The sequence below is a fragment of the Strix aluco genome, chromosome 1, assembly GCF_031877795.1.
Source record: "Strix aluco isolate bStrAlu1 chromosome 1, bStrAlu1.hap1, whole genome shotgun sequence".
Classification (NCBI taxonomy): Eukaryota; Metazoa; Chordata; class Aves; order Strigiformes; family Strigidae; genus Strix; species Strix aluco.
The window spans coordinates 150,974,865-150,992,068 of record NC_133931.1 but is presented as its reverse complement, the minus strand read 5'-3'; the positions used below and the strand labels follow the sequence as shown (position 1 = coordinate 150,992,068).

General features: G+C 38.7%; 1 protein-coding gene across 2 annotated transcripts in view; it reads right to left on the bottom strand.

Moving 5' to 3' along the window:
* Positions 1-17,204, bottom strand: part of NEK11 (NIMA related kinase 11) — a 123,173-nt gene that overhangs the window by 34,543 nt on the left and 71,426 nt on the right. For both annotated transcript variants that reach the window (XM_074840014.1, XM_074840024.1), the window contains exon 16: positions 13,798-13,894. In XM_074840014.1, the coding sequence (XP_074696115.1) occupies positions 13,798-13,894 (97 nt within the window). The remainder of the gene's footprint in view (positions 1-13,797; positions 13,895-17,204) is intronic.

Sequence of the window (17,204 nt, the reverse complement as noted above, 5' to 3'; positions counted from 1 at the left end):
TACAAAGGCACAGTTATGGATTTTACACTACCCTTCTGTTTATAGTTACTTCTATTTCACATGAAATATGGGACACCTGCATTATTGTTTTGAAATGGTTAAAATCCTTAACACCAAATATGCTGTGAGAACAATTACAGAGCTTTCATTTACATTCCCATTTGGCCATGTTTTCTGATTTACTGGAATTTACTCTCCTTGTGTCATCTTATTGCTCGCTCACCTACAAACTCACTATTTTCCACCAGAAATGAGACATCATCTCTTTTTCAGCCAAGACTACACAAGCAAAGGGGATACCTGACATCTGGGATTTCATTACTGTGACAAACTTTGTGGGCCAGAACCCGATCCCACACTGCCCTAAATTGTTTTTCACTATGCTGAAATCAAAGGAGTTACATCAGGCTCTACCAGCCGAGGTCTGACCCAGGATGATATACACTAATGTGCTTAAGTGTCGTATCTCAGATTGTTCTTTCTCTTGTTTCACTGTGATACAGAGGCTTAGATATATGAAGGGATTCATTGCTGGCATTTGAGCACAGTGTTTCCTAACTTTGCATCATCTTGTTCATGCAATGAAATTCACAGCTCTGTGGTTGAGCCCTATGTTCCCTGTACAACACAGGCACTCCAGAAAGGCACTGACCCAAAACAACTGCCCACCACAACTGAAGAAAGGCTGATGCCTGTCTGGCTTCAGTAAAGTTGGGAATAACCTCTGCCCACCCAGGACTCGCTGCAATTCAACATCACCACATAGGTACCCAATTCTCCCTATTTATCTCAGGGCCTGTGGTTAGAGCATTCACCAAGAGAGCTGGAAACCTGGGGGAAGAACAAGATTCAAACCCACACCTCCCAGAGCAGTATCATAATCACCAGTCAGACTGGGGGACAAAGGACTCTTTCACATTCATTCCGATTTGTATGAAAGCAGATGTATTAGGGTTGACATGACGCTGAGGGATCTGGTGTAGTTGGAAACTGCCAATGCTACGTTAACAGTTGGGCTAGATGATCTTCAAGGTCCTTTCCAACCCAGATGATTCTGTGACTCTGTATTGGGACAGAAGGGAATAAGCAATGGTGGAGAATAACTCTGGATAGATTGAAGACTAAGGACAACACTGTAGGTTTGTGCAAACTTTATTTGCATGAAATAGTCCCTGGATAAAATCGTATGAGTAGTCCTTGGAGTCCTTCAGTCCCTGGGACTGAAATCCAGGTTACCATGTGTGAGTGCATGCCCAGAGAGCGTGCTTTCTCACTGTGAACTGCAAGAGATTTGACAGTGAGCCCAACTTCCCTCACTCCTGGCTGCAGAGAGCGGTCCCAGTGCTACATGCAGAGAAGACAGAAGGCTAGGGACTGCACCAGGCTGCAACCACCAACCTATTGGCTGGACAACAGCTATTACCAGTCCCCACACTGTCATCCATGGAAGCTGTGGTCTGAAATAAAATGCCTCTTGCCGCCAGCTTTTGTGCAGCACACAATCCCCACCTAGAGAAAATTAACTGGAACAAGCCCCAGAGGCCATAGAGGCAGACAGATATCTGATTTGTGGATAATGATGGGGTTTGGGCATGAGATAGGGACCTAGTTCTATCAAGGGTAAGGCATTTCTGAGCACGTGAGAAGCAATGTGAATATCAGCAAAATCATAGGCACTTATGATTAGGCCGCTTTGACTCACTGCCAACGTTAGAGGGGAGCTAAATAGGAGCCTTGAAAACTGCAATTTTATACTCAGGGTGTCTAAAAATGTTCCAAGTCATTTAGTGGATCTGGGCCCAAATGAATTTATCAGGCTATCTGGTGATTTGCAGTTGATTTCCTATGCATCAGTGCAAAATTACTAAAATTTGACAATATAATAATGTTGTGTTCTCAACTGGCTGAGGAAGTTGTAAATCTTTCCCTGGGTGAACAAAGAATTTTCTATTATCCCACGGGTCTTTATTTTGACTATTCTGCTACTAGCTATGTATTAACATTTCCTTTGTGGTCTGGAGATCAATTACAACACACCTACCTTTATGTAACACTGACAAAAGCCACTAAACAAGATTAATGCTTAAGTTTGCGCTCCTCCGTGGGCGTTAGCAGCTAGGTTAATATCTCTCAACAGCTTGTCATTGCCTATCTTGAAGGATAACTATGACACAAATCAGCAGCTAGGGGTGTTTTCAGCTTCTCACTTTCAAATGTCATTCAGCATGATAGCGACTATCATTTAAAATCATTCTGCTCTCCTTCATCCACCCCCAAAGGGAAGCAGCACTTTTTGCTCGCAAGCACCGAGTTTTCACTAGTGCCTCCAGGGAGCTGCGGTGTGGGCCATGCTCAGGAGCAAGGAGAGGCTGTGCAGCCACCAAGTCACCACACTCTGCGCAAGTCACTACTGAGCACACCAGAATAACACCATGAAAGTCCCTCTGGATCAGGCATCAGCAATGACATCTCACCTCTGCCATAGCAGGCAACAAACACACAGCTCCTAAGACAACCACAAAAAAATCAGTTATTTCAAAATACTAATGTTACCTACAGCTACCTCAATGTAAACCTTAAAAAAGAAGGTTTCTGGACATGGAATATCCATTCCAGTGGGCATTTATTTATCCTTTTGGATGCAGCCAGGCCACCAGCATCCTACACCAACAAGCATATTGTAAAGGAGGAGGCAAATCTGTCATGATTAGGGCTCATGGGACATGAAAGCAAGTGCAGGGATCTTTGAAAGAAAAATTTCAGCAGATGTCACTAAATTCTGTTCTCCCTAATTCAAGGGTATCCCCATGGAGTCCAGCAGTATTACTTAGGATTCCTATTAATTCATCCAACTCTGATTTGTCCCTGAACATGTTATTTCTAAGCCTTAATTTATTAACTTTATATTTCTCTTTAAAACAGAGTACAATCATGTCACTTTGCAGCTAACCAGTAGTAACATGAATCTTGGTGAAAAAGCTTGTTACATTTATCTGACGAAATGACTCTGCAAAAGAATCAGGAAATTACATATCTTTGATCTCATACAAAATATTGTTTTCTAACTGTACCAGAAAATCTTAGGATATCTGCTACAGCATCTCATGGTTCAGTAAACAAACAAGTTTATCTCAGTTACAACACAAAAGGTCCCTTTCCTCTCAAGTTATCTTCCCGTCATTTAGTATGTTGGCATTACTGACTATGAATGATTAAAATTTCTCTGAAACCTGAAAGAAACTGCTCTGGGTTCAAAACTGCATTTGCAGCAAAGCTTTCTGTTGCTCTATAAAACCCCTTTGAGATCTGTTAGAAGAAGCGTATTATAAGTTCCATGATTTATTTTTTAGGAACTTATTTCTAAAGGCAGGGCAATACCTTTCTAGTTCTGACAGCTGTTCAATCTTGGGAATGTGAAAAATATGGCAAAGTCTAAGAAAAGGTCTTATAAAAAAAAAAGAAATGGAAAGAATTATTATATAAAAGCTAGTAAAAGAAAATCTGAATTGCTAATATTAGGCCCTACCTTCACCTTCAAGCCTCAATGGACTTTGACTTTCATCATATTACTCCTGAATGAAAATTTCTTCACTTGAAGACACAATGATAATTTTCATAATTCATCCTTAATTACTTCATAATTCCTGAATTAAAGCACCTTAATTTGATTGCAAACATAACTCTCTGATGTCCTACTTCAAAGACCGGCAAAATCTAAAGCATATTTAGGACATGTTTTCCCATGAGTTAAGAAGGATCTTATTATTAAAAGCTGTAGACACACAGCTGAAGAAATATCAACAATAATATTCTCCATGCATCTTATTTTCTGAGATAAATGAATTTGTAAAATAGGAATTGAAGCTGACATCTGCTCTTGGAAGAAGCGTTAATTAGAATTTAGAGCTGCTAGATGAATTCTAGCTACTACTAATTTAGAATATAGCTTGTCATAAGAGGAAATGTTTGTTTAGCTTTTCCCACAGAAAAAAAAAACAAAAACAAAACCAACAAATCACAACAAAGCATAGTCATTTAAATCAAACCTGAATATTGCAATTTTAAAGTCTTCCTAGATTAACAAATTTACTGTCAACACTAAAAATGAGAAAGGAAACAAGTTTGCTTATATAGAGCTATTCTTCAGTAGGTAAGACAGGTGAAAATGATACCATTTAGTACCCATGAAGAATTACCTGAAACACACTTCCCTGGGCTGCAGTATCTTTATACACATTCTGAAATTTCCCAGTCTTGCTAAAATTTAACAGTGTCATGGCATACAAAGAATCTTTGAAAAGTCATCAGTTTAACTAATTCAGCATCACTGATCAAGATCAAGCAAAAATTCAAGGTGCATTTAACACATACCCAGTGTCATTTGCTTTGTTTACCAATGCATTTGTTTTAGACAGATGTGTCCAAAGAGCAGCACAATATACAGCTGCTTCTTGATTGTGGGCATGCAACGATACAGTAGTTATCTCTGAAAAGTCAATAATTATATACAGTTCTCATGAGATTTTAAGAATGTAACTGCAATCTCTTTTATTCAGTTCTGTGGTAATTCAGAGTTAATACTGATTTCCTTTTACATGACTTGAATTTTGGGGGGGTGTCTCCTGATTTAGGGTCTCACACCAAAATGAGAGTTATAAAACTAATGATTTGCTATCAGAGAAAGGAAAAGATACAGAGTTAGGCATTTCAATGAAACAATCCTAATATTAAATATTACTACGTATATTTTTATTCAATCCAAGCATTGCCTTTAGCCATATGGTATTAAATGTTACTATTGGATGTAAAACAATGCATTTCTGAGTTACCAATAAGCCAGTTTCATTAAAAGGCTGTCAACACGTCAAGTGCATCAATGGAGAGATTAATGTAATCAGCTGGTACAGAGCTGGACTATTCTTGATAGAAACATCACAAGCCCCATAGTAATTTACTAACAAAACCTTCAGCTGTACTGTACATCAACAGAGGGAGATGAAGCAGCACTCAAGTGCTGAACTATGCTAAACAACCATACAAGGTTATCATAAAAGTAATAATACTTTTAAGTAATCCAGTTGAAAAGACATTTTTAAAGTTAAAAAAACCCCAGCTGCTGTGGAACCTGAGATGCCCAGTTATGACAAGTATATATGCATGTATATAAGCACACATAAAAATAGATACTAACATATACACACAAATAACTTTGTGTAGTTTCTATACATCATCTATTTGGGCTTAGTTCACATCTACATCCACTCAAAGGAGCCTGAAGGTAAGTGGATTAAGTCCACATCTGTAGCCCTGGAAAAAGTTCATAGCATAAAATAGGATTAAGGCTAATTCACGTTTTGGCAGAGCCATACATTTCCATGACTACACCATACTATAGAGAAAGAAAGAAAAGCAATTACCAACTATGGATGCTAGATCAATGATTTTCAGAAAGGCCTAGAAAGGTTTATGCATTCAGTTTCTTCTGGCTCTTCATCAAAACAAGACAAGCTTCACAGAGCTATTTAGGCATTTAAAGAAGCAGATAGGAATCTAGTCCTTTTAATTTTTTTTTCTCAAAAAGTAAACATTTAATACCTGAACACTTCAAAATAGGACCCTGGTCATTCTTCTGTCTCAAATCTCTTGGAAAATCAAATAATTGTACATCTAGATGCTGAAAATATGGCATATAAAAGAATAATGGAGATTTCTATTAACATTTACAGACACATAACAATCATAATGTACTATCTAAATAATTTGTTTCAGTTAGTAGGTTCACAAAGATAAAACCCAAGCTCACTCTGAAACATGGCTGAACCAGAAAAATTGCCATTAAGCTAAAGTGTATTTTTCCAGTACTCAGCTCCTTTTATTTTCCTGTAGAAAAATGTTAACGGAGATACATGTCTAATGTGTTACCTTAAAACTAAGAGTGAGCTTAGGCCTTACAAGTACTAGTAATCCTCTGGTTTTGTCAGAATCTTTGGCCATATCTGGCTAATGTAAACATAGTACATGTACTGCTGTAAAGGTAGCACAGTTGGTTTGGTATTTCCAAACTCTGAAGATGAACATCTCATGAAAACAAGTTGCTCAGCAAGGAGGTTTATTGTAGAAGGAGACAGACCTGTGACAGAGCCACCTCCAACGCTGTTGCACCCTCAGAGGTGGCAGTTGCCCCTTTGTAGTGATGGCAACTCCAGTGTTTTGGGTCTGCTAACCTCTCCTTCACACAAGATAGTTTGCATGTTGCCCAGTCTCTGGTGTTTTACCCCATGGGCTATTTTTTATGATACCAACTCTGCATTGCTCACCTCCTTCTACATGGGGAATATGAGGTGTATACCTTACTGAGTTACATATAAAAAAGAAAGAAATCACTATGTGATGATTGAGAAAAAAATGTGGTGAAGGAAAGAAGGAAAAGGACAGATTTTTTCTTACAGACAAGTGTAGTATTAGAGTCACAAGCAGAAGAAGACAGAAGTAATACAGGAAACAGTAAACATCGGTAGTCCTGGAAAGTGTTTGGTGACTGCCCTTTGTGTATTCACTACCTATATTTCTCACAAGTACCTCTGTAAATCTCCCAAGGTTGCAATGCTGCATCCAGTAAACACTGTCAAGATTCTTCAAGTCGTTCTGTATTGAAAACAGACTATATAATTAATGCCGTGTGAAAGCATTCTCACATTTGCAAACTATTGACAAAAACAAGGCACTAGAGAACTGAACAGCTCAATCTATGCATTATGTATGCACAGCACAAGAAGCTATGGAAATCATGCTTTTTGTGCAAACCAAAAAGATGCATTAGTCTAATTCTCCTAATGTTTTGAGTGTTTGGGGCTACTTGACATTTTAAAATGAGTGAGTCTATACTTGTAATTTTGTGTTTTGCTGCTGGAATGCAATTTTCAAACCAGATAAAAACTCTCTGTAGTGCTAAAGCAATTAGGAAATTGCTGTCCACTTTAAAAAAAAAAATCCTTAAAAATTCAGCATAACAGAATAGCTCATTGTAATGGTTTAGCCCCTGCTGGGGTCTGAGACCACGCGGCCGCTGCCTCTCCCCCACAAAGGGAGTGAAATACAAAGCCCCAAGACTGAAATAAGGAAAGGTTTAATACAACAGTGCAATAGCAACACAACAAACAACAACAATAACAATAACAGTAATAGTGATAGCAATTAACAGAGCAAAATATCTACCAAATACAGCAGTGAGAGGAGCAGATGTACAAAACCATGCGCACCGTGCTCCCGCGCCAGGAAATGTGACGCGCCCAGGATGTGAGGTCCGCATGGTATCTGAATAACCCGGCTAGAGCTCCCCCCCACTGCTGGGGAAACTTAACCCTATCCTGGTTAAACCAGGACACTCATGAACCTATGACATGCAGCTCAGTATAGAAGCTAAAAAAGTCTGAGTTTTCTTTATATATCTAACTAAATTCACAAAGTCTTACACTTGATTTTAAGGGTTGGAGCTGAGGTTCAAGTAATGTGCAAAATAAGCAGCAGGATGAGCACCCCAATGCAGGATGGAGAGGAGAAGTATAGGAGACAGAAAGCCAAGACAACAGGAGAGGCAGCCCATTTTTGCTGTGGAAAGAACATCATGAACAATGGGAAGAAGTTGAATGAAGACCCATGGAAAACGTCTGGGGAATGAGACCATCAGCTCCAGCTTCAGTCTTGAGGGGGGACTTCTGCTTCTGCTGCAGAGGACTCCTACACTTCTGGGTGGTAGCCACGGCCTCACCTTCATTTCTTCTTAAGCAGAAAGAGCCCAGGATTCACCTGTTCCCACTTTCTCTTGCAGTTGTTGCTTTGGGACAGCAACGACTCACAAGCCAGGTGCCTTCACTCCCTTCTGCCTGACAGGAGCCAAGAACCGAATTCCCAGCTTGGTCCCATAAAGGAGGGTTCAACTCTCCTAGTGTTCCCTGTTAATTTTACTGTATTCTCACTTCACTTGCTTGTAAAGCAAACAGCAAAACCAAAATACTTCAGACCTTCAAATCTGGGTCTGGAAAGTAACTGTGCAATTATCTTGAAATAGATTAACATAAAAGAAAGAGAAACTCATGGGCTAAGATGTTCAATATATTTCTGAACTGAGCTCATTCGGTCCTAAACAATTAAGAGATGGAGACTGGCCTTTAAAAATGAGGTATGAAAAAGACTGTGACAAGGAGGATGGATATGTAAGTAATATTTTGGCTCAGCCCATGAGAAGTAAAAAGCTACAGTTATGCTGTAACTGTAACTGATCTTGGGATCACCAGACAGAAAGTACTACCAGAAAATGGAGTGCTGAACAGAACTGTGTTTTGTGTAAGAGGAAATTTCATGCTCAAAAACATTTTGAGATCAATACCTTCAAGAATACTGTCCTCTATTTGTCTGCAAAAAACAGTCATAGCTCAGACAGTATCAATAAACTTCCTTACCAAATATGTCTTCTGTCTGTGAGAAGACTTCTTATTCCTCATGCGTGTTTACATCATGACACCTCATGACAGTCAATGACAATTAAAAGGTCACTGAGAATTTTTTTTTGTGAAGTCTAAAAACCCAGTTAGCTTTTCTATATTTGTTGCTTTTGCCTTCACCTAAAGCTGTCCTCAATGATGTCAATAACAAAACCAGTTTCAGTAGGCTCAGAGATGTACCTTAGGAAGGTCCACCCAACATCTAACAAAACACTAAAGCAAATAATCAGTGTCTGTACTGCCATAGTTCAAAAATGTGCAGAAACAAATGTACAAAAAGTCTTCTATACTTTAGGCATTTTTAGGACTACTTACCTTAAGAATATCCAGTGCCTATTCAATGACTTCAGTATGACCTTTCTTTCTGAATTTTTAAGATAAATTATACATTTGAAGGCAATGTCACAAGCACAAGAAGCATATATGCATACTCCTCATGAGTCTAAACCAATAGTGTTAGGAGCATTCACAGGAACAGAATAAAAATATCACCAAATGCCTTTTCTCCATGACTTCTGAAAGACGGCTTTACTTACACTCAGCAGGTGATGATGGAGCCTTTTGCCTGATCATTGTATGCTGCTGTGTGTAAGACTTCAGGGACTGACTAAGAGGTGCTTACTGCTGTGCTAAAGGATTTTAATTTACTTAAAATTTGGGGCATAAAAGCCTTTTCCTTTTACTGGCATACATTTTATTGAATTCTAAACTGCATATTAAAGTTCACGGCTACTAAAATGACTCATTGTATATATTCATGGATACCTCCACAAAGGAGCACAAAACACTCTGTACTGTTTTTTTCTTCATTTCCTGCATTTTTATTTCTCTATATATTTTCAGAAAAGAGAGAACAAGATATACATTCTATTCCATAGCTATTCTATTACTCAAAAATTAGTCTTATTCTGTAAAACACAAATCCTGACTTTACAAAGCCCAACAAATGAATTTTGACTTACAGTGCTGAAGAGGCTTCAAGGGGAAGCCTTCACTCACTAGACACCTGTGATACGAATACTACATAATATAGGGAGGTGCAATTTTCAATAGAGTCAGCTGCACCAAAACTCCTAATAAGTCTTGTTCTTGTCCACAGATTTCTGCACACACGTGTCTTATTTCTCACTTTTGCTTTTCCATTTTAGATCATGAAACCCTGCACAGGCTTGAGAAGTCAAGCATGCATCATAAGACTTTTCATGGGCTTCTGCATTTCTGCCAGACCCTTCATTGTGGCCAAATTCTGACTAAGGTGGTCAAAAATTTGGAAAGAAGGGCTTCATAAATAAGATACAGTAAGCTGAAAAGAATCGGAAAACTTTTTCAGCTAGAGATCTAAACAAGTTGGATCTGTCTCTTTTAATGCAGATTTTGACCTCTTTAGCCTTTTATAAGATATCAGTGCTGTTAGTCCAAGCCTGAAGAAAGTATTTGAGTTTGTCTACTAAGTTTTGCAGAAGCTGGCAGAGAACGAGCTACTGTTTACTACCATGACTCTTCTAAAGGCTTTCCTTAGGGACAAAGCCAATCTTTCAGGCAATGAGTACTGCCAAAGCTTCTGACATCTTGTAAAGAAGACTTTGACAAGCTGTATGGGCCTCAGAGGAAAAAAAAAAAAAAATAGGTGCTATAACAATTTGATCTGATGGGGAAAAAGAATGCTTTGGCTTGAGGAGTTGTTTCTGAAGAACAGCATGGTTCTTTCTCTTCTGAGACACAGAGTTGGAAATTCTCTATAGGAAAGCATCAGTGGATTGTCATTAGTTTTTCCTCATGGATTTCTCTGGTGAAGATAATTTGGCTCTGGATAGCATGTGAGAGTAGAGCTGCTCAGACTGAGGCATGCACCAAGTTACCTAGTACCATCAAGGATGGGAACCACCATGAGAATGAGATGGTGGGCAGGACAGAAAATAACAAGAAACGGCTCCTCCTGTTTCCTACATCTAACTCAGCCTAAAAGCCCAATATGAGGAATATGAGTCACACAACTCTGATTTATATATTTTCTTGACTTCTCACTGTTAACATGCAAGGCTAGGAAGGAGCATAATGAGAAAAAGCTCAAGATAACCTTTGTGGGAGCTGGTTCAAGAAATAGAGATTTCTTATCAACACTGCAGAAGATCCCAATATCAAAATGCTTAGCACTGAAGTAGAAATTTTTGCTGGGAGAAAGAACTCCACTTGAAAGGTAAAGTTAAATTTCTGTTGCTATAAGCTTTATAAAGAATACTGATACCAAGTATAACAAACTAGAAATTGTTGTCACTGGAGTAGGTGATTTTATCATGATTTTTACTGAGAGGACAGCAATTCAAAGTGCTGGAACAGAGAGTGTAATGGGAATTGGAAAGATGATATCAGGGAAAATCTTCAGGGATTGTAGTGAAGAAAGCTGGTGACTGAATCATAAACAGTATCAGGTTGTCTATAGGTCAAGCCCTAAGTCATTTTTTTACTTAAAATAAGAGCAGACCAAGGACTCCTACCTACCACATTCAAGAACATCAGTGGCTTCCTTCTACATTCTTGTAAAGTCTTTTTGCACAACTTCCCTCTCACATGAGTATCAGTAAAAAAACCTGCACAAGAATACAGTAAAAACTACCTAAATTGGCACTTTGATAAACAGCAAGTCTCTCTGCTGTCAAAGAATGCATTCAGTGCAGCACACTGCAATAACTCAAGCAATAAGCACATCACATCTTGTCAAGTGACTGTTCTGCTGCAGTTGTTTGCAAGCCCACATCATTCATATGACAATTAGAAATGGCAAAAAGGCCCTTTTGCTGTTAAACCCTGTGTTATTTCACATGAATCTACCATTTGATCAGAGCTAATGAGAGTTTCTTTCATTGATGTTTCTTGTAATCTATAGGCACAATGCTTTCTTTCTGAGCAATTCATGACATAAAAGAGTCTCCCTCATCAGAATCTATTGCTACTAGCATCTGAAAATGGTGCAAATCCCAAACCTTCATACTTCTCTTTCTACAGTGACTTGCCACCTAAACAGATTTCATTGCACTTCCACATTGCCTCCTCTGCTCTTCTTTTCTGTTTCCTCATAAGAACTCCAGCTACTCTGTTTCTAGAAGACAAACCCCCCATGTTCTCTCTTTCATTAGAAGCTGTCGTCTGGAAGACCCCACCACACATCTGTGGCTTCCTGAGTAAAACTTGAAAAGCACAAACCTAAAGCTGTGTGGATGACATACAACATATTATGTGAAGTTTGCTGAGGGATAAGCAGAGCAGCTGAGGCTTCATGCGTCATTCTGTAGCCAGATGTACTACCTTTTGCCACTGAAACACTGTGCCCTGTGTGGAGATTGGCCATGTGTAAGAGTCTGCAGGGATTTCCTTGGGTATGTGTGCACTGGGTACTGTGCACACTCACTTGTTTCTTAACACCCTAACTTCCAAGCAATTAACATGTTTGCTCACCTTCACATATTTAGAAAATGACAAGGTCACAGCATGTTTAGGAGAAAGGGCAATAACATGAGTAGATATTCTGACAGACTTCTTTAAAGTAGTAATTATAGTGCACAAGAGGAGATACATACCCCCTCCTTGATTTGTTCTCTTAATGAAGATAACTTGAAAATGGTTCATGGGTACTGTCTGCTGAAAGTTCAAGATGGCAGTTGGGTGAGTCTTTTGGTTACAGCCCCAGCTGACTGTCCTCATTCAGGAATGAAATTACTAGGAAAGTGTTCCAAAACCAGGAAGTCTAATGCATCAAATGTGAATTACTGTAGTTAATCAGTTTTTTCATTAGCATATGGCTGTTTTATAAACTATTATGAAATGTGACATTTCCAAAGGATCAATTTAACTGCACTTCCAAATTTTTCAGAATTTAACCACCACTATGTGTTTATCCTATCAGAACCAACAAACTGTAGAAACCATGAAACAGCACTGGAAAAACAGAATTTGAAAGAAGCAAGTGATTTAATTGTACCTCAGCCCTAAAGGCAATGACCATGAAGTTCAAATAGTTGAGGTTTATCCTGTAACCATAAGAACACAAGGTAAAGTCTGTAAGATTAGTGGGCATTTTGACTAAACAACCTCACCTTGCAACTAGTTGGCACAACATGATGCATTGTTTAATTTTCATAAGTACTGTCCATTAGAAGGAAAAGAAAAGCAAGCAGAGTGGCAGGCTGTAAGACCTGCTGAATGGTTGCACAATAAAGCCTAAGCCTTAAAGTGAAACCCTAGGAGCTGCTGCATCTTGAAATATCATAAAACTGAACAACTTCTATTTGGAGAAAATCTGATTGGTATTTCCCTTGAATACACGGTGCATTTGGCACTGTAATTTGTTTTAAACGGTGATTGGCATCAACACTGTTGTGATTGCATTCATTTTCTTTAGAGAATTCACTTAAATAAGTACTAGTATTAACTGTTTGAACTTATTTTGTATTCTGATAACATACACCATATTGCTGGCACCGTCCACCCACGCAAGAGAAAACTGCACTTTTTAAAAGAGTCTGCAATCTGAGATCAGTTGAATGTTGCAATATTGCAAAGAAAATTTGAGTTCAGAAATAATGCACAGCATTATGATTATCAGATCAGTACCTAAATTAGAGTGCAATAACTTTTGGAAGGCCGGAAATTACTGTATCAAGATAAAAGCTCAAGATATATTAACCAGTACATTCTAGAAAAGAAGCACAGATTTTTGTTTTTTTAAGACACTGAAATCTTTATTAATAAAACTAGGGTTTCAACGGTGCTGAAAGTAATTAGACAATGAGTTTCAAAGGGAGCTGCACATGTAAATTCCTCTGCCTCATTTGAAAATCCCAGCCAACAGCAGCAATCATGTTTGGTTTAAATTATCATATCATCATAGGAAACAAATCTATTAGTCTTTAGTTCCAGGCAAGAATGAAGTCTGGGTAAGGGAGCAAACATGGTGGGAACATGGATATCTGCAGGTGATTTATGGGCATGTGCTGAGCTAATAAAGAAAGCGAAGTTCAGAACAACACCGATAGCAGTGAAGGCAAACTAGATCCTGGAAGGATGACAGTGATTGTGCAGATTACAAGAAAACAATCAGAAATTAAAATCAACCTTCATCCTCTGTGGAAGCAAGTAGGCACTCAGTCTGTAAAGAATACCTTACCATCCACTTCTTTTTGTCAAAGGGATTATTTGGGATGGGGGAACACCACATGGGGTTTTTTTTTGCTGTGTTCTTCACTTTTTCAAATCCATCCTCTTTGTTTGAATATTGGTAACACATAAATATGTTACTTACTCCCTCATGTGTTTCAGTTTGGTCTCAGCCATAGTGCTGTTGAGAGCTCTGAATCCCTGAGGCGCCCTTGGAGACATTCTGATGACAGTCCCCGAGCCTACAAATCAATGCACAGACACATAACCTTATTCACCTTCATCTCCTGAGCTCTATTGCAGAGTCAAGGGCAGTCAGAAGAAGGAAGACTATTCCTGTTTCTCACAAGGTAGTGCCACATTAATTAAAGATGAATTAGGTTATTAAATGCACATTAAGGGCAACTCCTTTCTGAGGGACAAGTAGACTTACAGCTTAAAGGCACCAGAATTGTAACAATTTTCCTTCTGTGTAGCATACAGGGAATTACGTGTTGGGTTGAAGAAGTGCTGGAATAGATAAATATTCAACAAAATGATGTTTTCTTAGACAATACATGTCTTCCTCCATTGTTCTTGCACTTATTTGTAAGAGCAAGAACCTTCTTCCTAACAGGCAAGCCTCTCCTTTAGCTTGATCATTACCGTAAACTTGAAGTATTTAACTTATGACATCACTTTCCCCTTTGGACAAAGGTACTCTTTTTATATATGCATATATATACATATAAAAACATACCTGTATATGTAAATACATATATATATATGTGTGTGAGAAATATACATACGCATATACATCCACACTCTTTCTGTTTACAGACCTCTTGTGCTGTTGCCGTACTTAAGGACCTAATGCTCACAGAGCGCTGTGGTACTCATCCACATGAACACAGAAGTCCTGAATCACAGAGAACTGTCAGAGTTGCCAGCTCAAATATCCTGCAATTTCCTGTTGCTGTTCCATCACACAAGTCCCTGCTTAACCTAAGGAATTTACTTATTGCCCCAACCACTCCCACTGGAAGACAATTCCAGAACCTTACTGTAAGCTGGTGGCTAAAATCTCTCCTCTAATTTCCCGATAAAAATTCTTTATTGGCAGTTCATGCTCATTTTTCTCTTGTGCCAGTCCTTTTCTTTGGCTTACTCAGTTCTTCCCTTTTGAACACTCCTTTCATTTCTTTATAATTTGAAAAAGAGGTCTTACGTCAGCTTTCAATTTGCTAAGCTAAACAAAGCAGCTATTTTAGTTTCTTCTTGCAAAATATTTGGCATTAGGATTTCACTTCCCAAAAGAGGAGAATATGTATCATGGTGGAACTACATTCTGCGTAAATGTGTGGGCTGTGGCACACAGGACCCAAGTTCTGAACAGACACAGGAGGGTTCTGCATAGGATAAGAACATTTGAAAGTCACACAAACATGTTAGTGCAATGCTTTGTTTAAATGAACACACACTCCCCTCCTAGCAGGGGTTTTTAGGTTGAACTCAGCTGGAGCTTAGTTTGGTTTGCTTTAACATTGATCACAATCAGCCAGAGGGAGCTTGCAGCCACCTTCCTGCTACGAGCAGTAGAGACACCCCCAGAGAATACTGAATGCTTCCCTGGAAGCATTCCCTGGCTTTCCCTAGAGTTAAGTTCCTATGCCTTACATGATTCTAGATTCTGATACATGAAGTTGAATATTGAGATAAAAACTTTCTATCGTGAGGGATCCTACTAAATTGCTCACAGTAAGTGTCTGCTGGATTCAGAGCTTTGCTGGATTCAGAAGACAGGAAGCAGGCATAGAGAGAGACCACAGAAGAAATGGATTCCTGACTCTGTTATCTGGCTATGGGCGCATGATATGACTTTTTAAAACCTTTTCCTAACTTCTTGTTACACCTAATGGCTAAGAGTTGTCTGGTGCATGAGTATTACAAATGAGATATAGTTAATGTAGTTAAGAAGATGACAAGCTCAGTTCTTACTAGCAACCAATAACTTTGCCCATTGATGCAAAACCCATTTCCTGATCACTTACTGTAACACTACAAATGCATATCCATACATTTTTACATGGGATCTGTAACGATTCAACCACTTTAGCAGCATGGGAAAATTCAGCTATCCTCAGGGTGGCCCTGAAGAAACCCCAAGCGCTGTGCAAAGAAATGCTCATGACTTACTGGGTGGCACACTCCTCTTTCAATTGGTGTAGAATTAAAGTCCAGCTGTGAGGCTTTGGGGCTTCAAAAGCAATAAAAAATTGACACCCGAAGCACCAGTCTTCTAAGGAAAATATAAACTTTGCATTCTCTTAAGAAAGAGTACATTGAACTGCAGGCCCCAGCTAAATTCTGTTATTACTATTATTGCAGGATATATCACTGTAGTAAGAGCTCAGCATACTCTTCTGCTCAGTGGGTTCAATCTATTTATTGCTACAATATCTCCTTCTCTTCCGATATTCATTATTAAAGACATCCTTCTCTTTTTTTCTGGGATTCCAGGCTAAATAATTCGTACTTTGTCTACTCTCCACATTGGCAGTTAGCCAAGCAAAACTTATTCTCTACATGGAAACTAGTATCTATCTTCCTCTCCATTTAAGATGATTTTCTGAGTACTATGAGGCAGCTGCAAGGACTACAGATTGTAGGATGCTGCAAAGGTGTGGCTAGTCATTAAAAAAAAAAGAGAGTTCTCAGTGAAAACTGCTGAGAGCTTTACATGTTGTTGCTACAAGCCTCAAAAAATTCTCCTGGGGTGATTCATAACCCACACTAGCTTCTATATCAGACGTATTTTCTTAGAAGCAGTTACTTGATTAATAACATATTTCACACCCAGCTTCAAGCAGTTTACTTACTCATACATCAACACAGAACAAGGAATTATGCTTCTTCAAAAAGTGGCCAGATAACCATTTGCATTTTTTATGCAATATATCATTCTTGATTCATTAAGCAAAATCAAATGAAACAACAAGACCACTGACTTTTCAAAACCAGGTATTGTGGCTTTCTAAATGTATTTCAAAGACAAATACTCTCCCAGTGTCTAGCCCAGTACTGCAGAGAACAACATAGGGCAAAAGATCTTTGTCCTCTCAGGTCATGCAGCACCAGTGTGGGATTCTCATGGCATCCTTCCTACTCTGTGGAAGGGAAGATGAAAGGATCTGTAGGGAAACAAATACTCTTATTCACAGGCATTTACACTTAAAATGGGTGATTATGATTATCTGGTGAGACTTTTCATACATTATGGCCCAAAGGCATTCCTACCAACATTTCTGCTAGCAAATGAATAATTGGTGATTGACATCTACTGTATCTCTTGCTAAACCATTACGTGTTGTGAAGCTATTATCTCCACTGAATCATAGATTTCTGTTTGGATTTTGGATTTCTCTCTTCAGCTTTCACTGTTACATATGAGATCCTACAATGCCTTCTTCTACAAGATTATAAGGCTCCTTAGAACCAAATGTATTTTCCTGAGTTTATAAACAATACAAAGTGACACAACTGCCTCTAACCTTCTCCTCCTTTAAGCTAAGC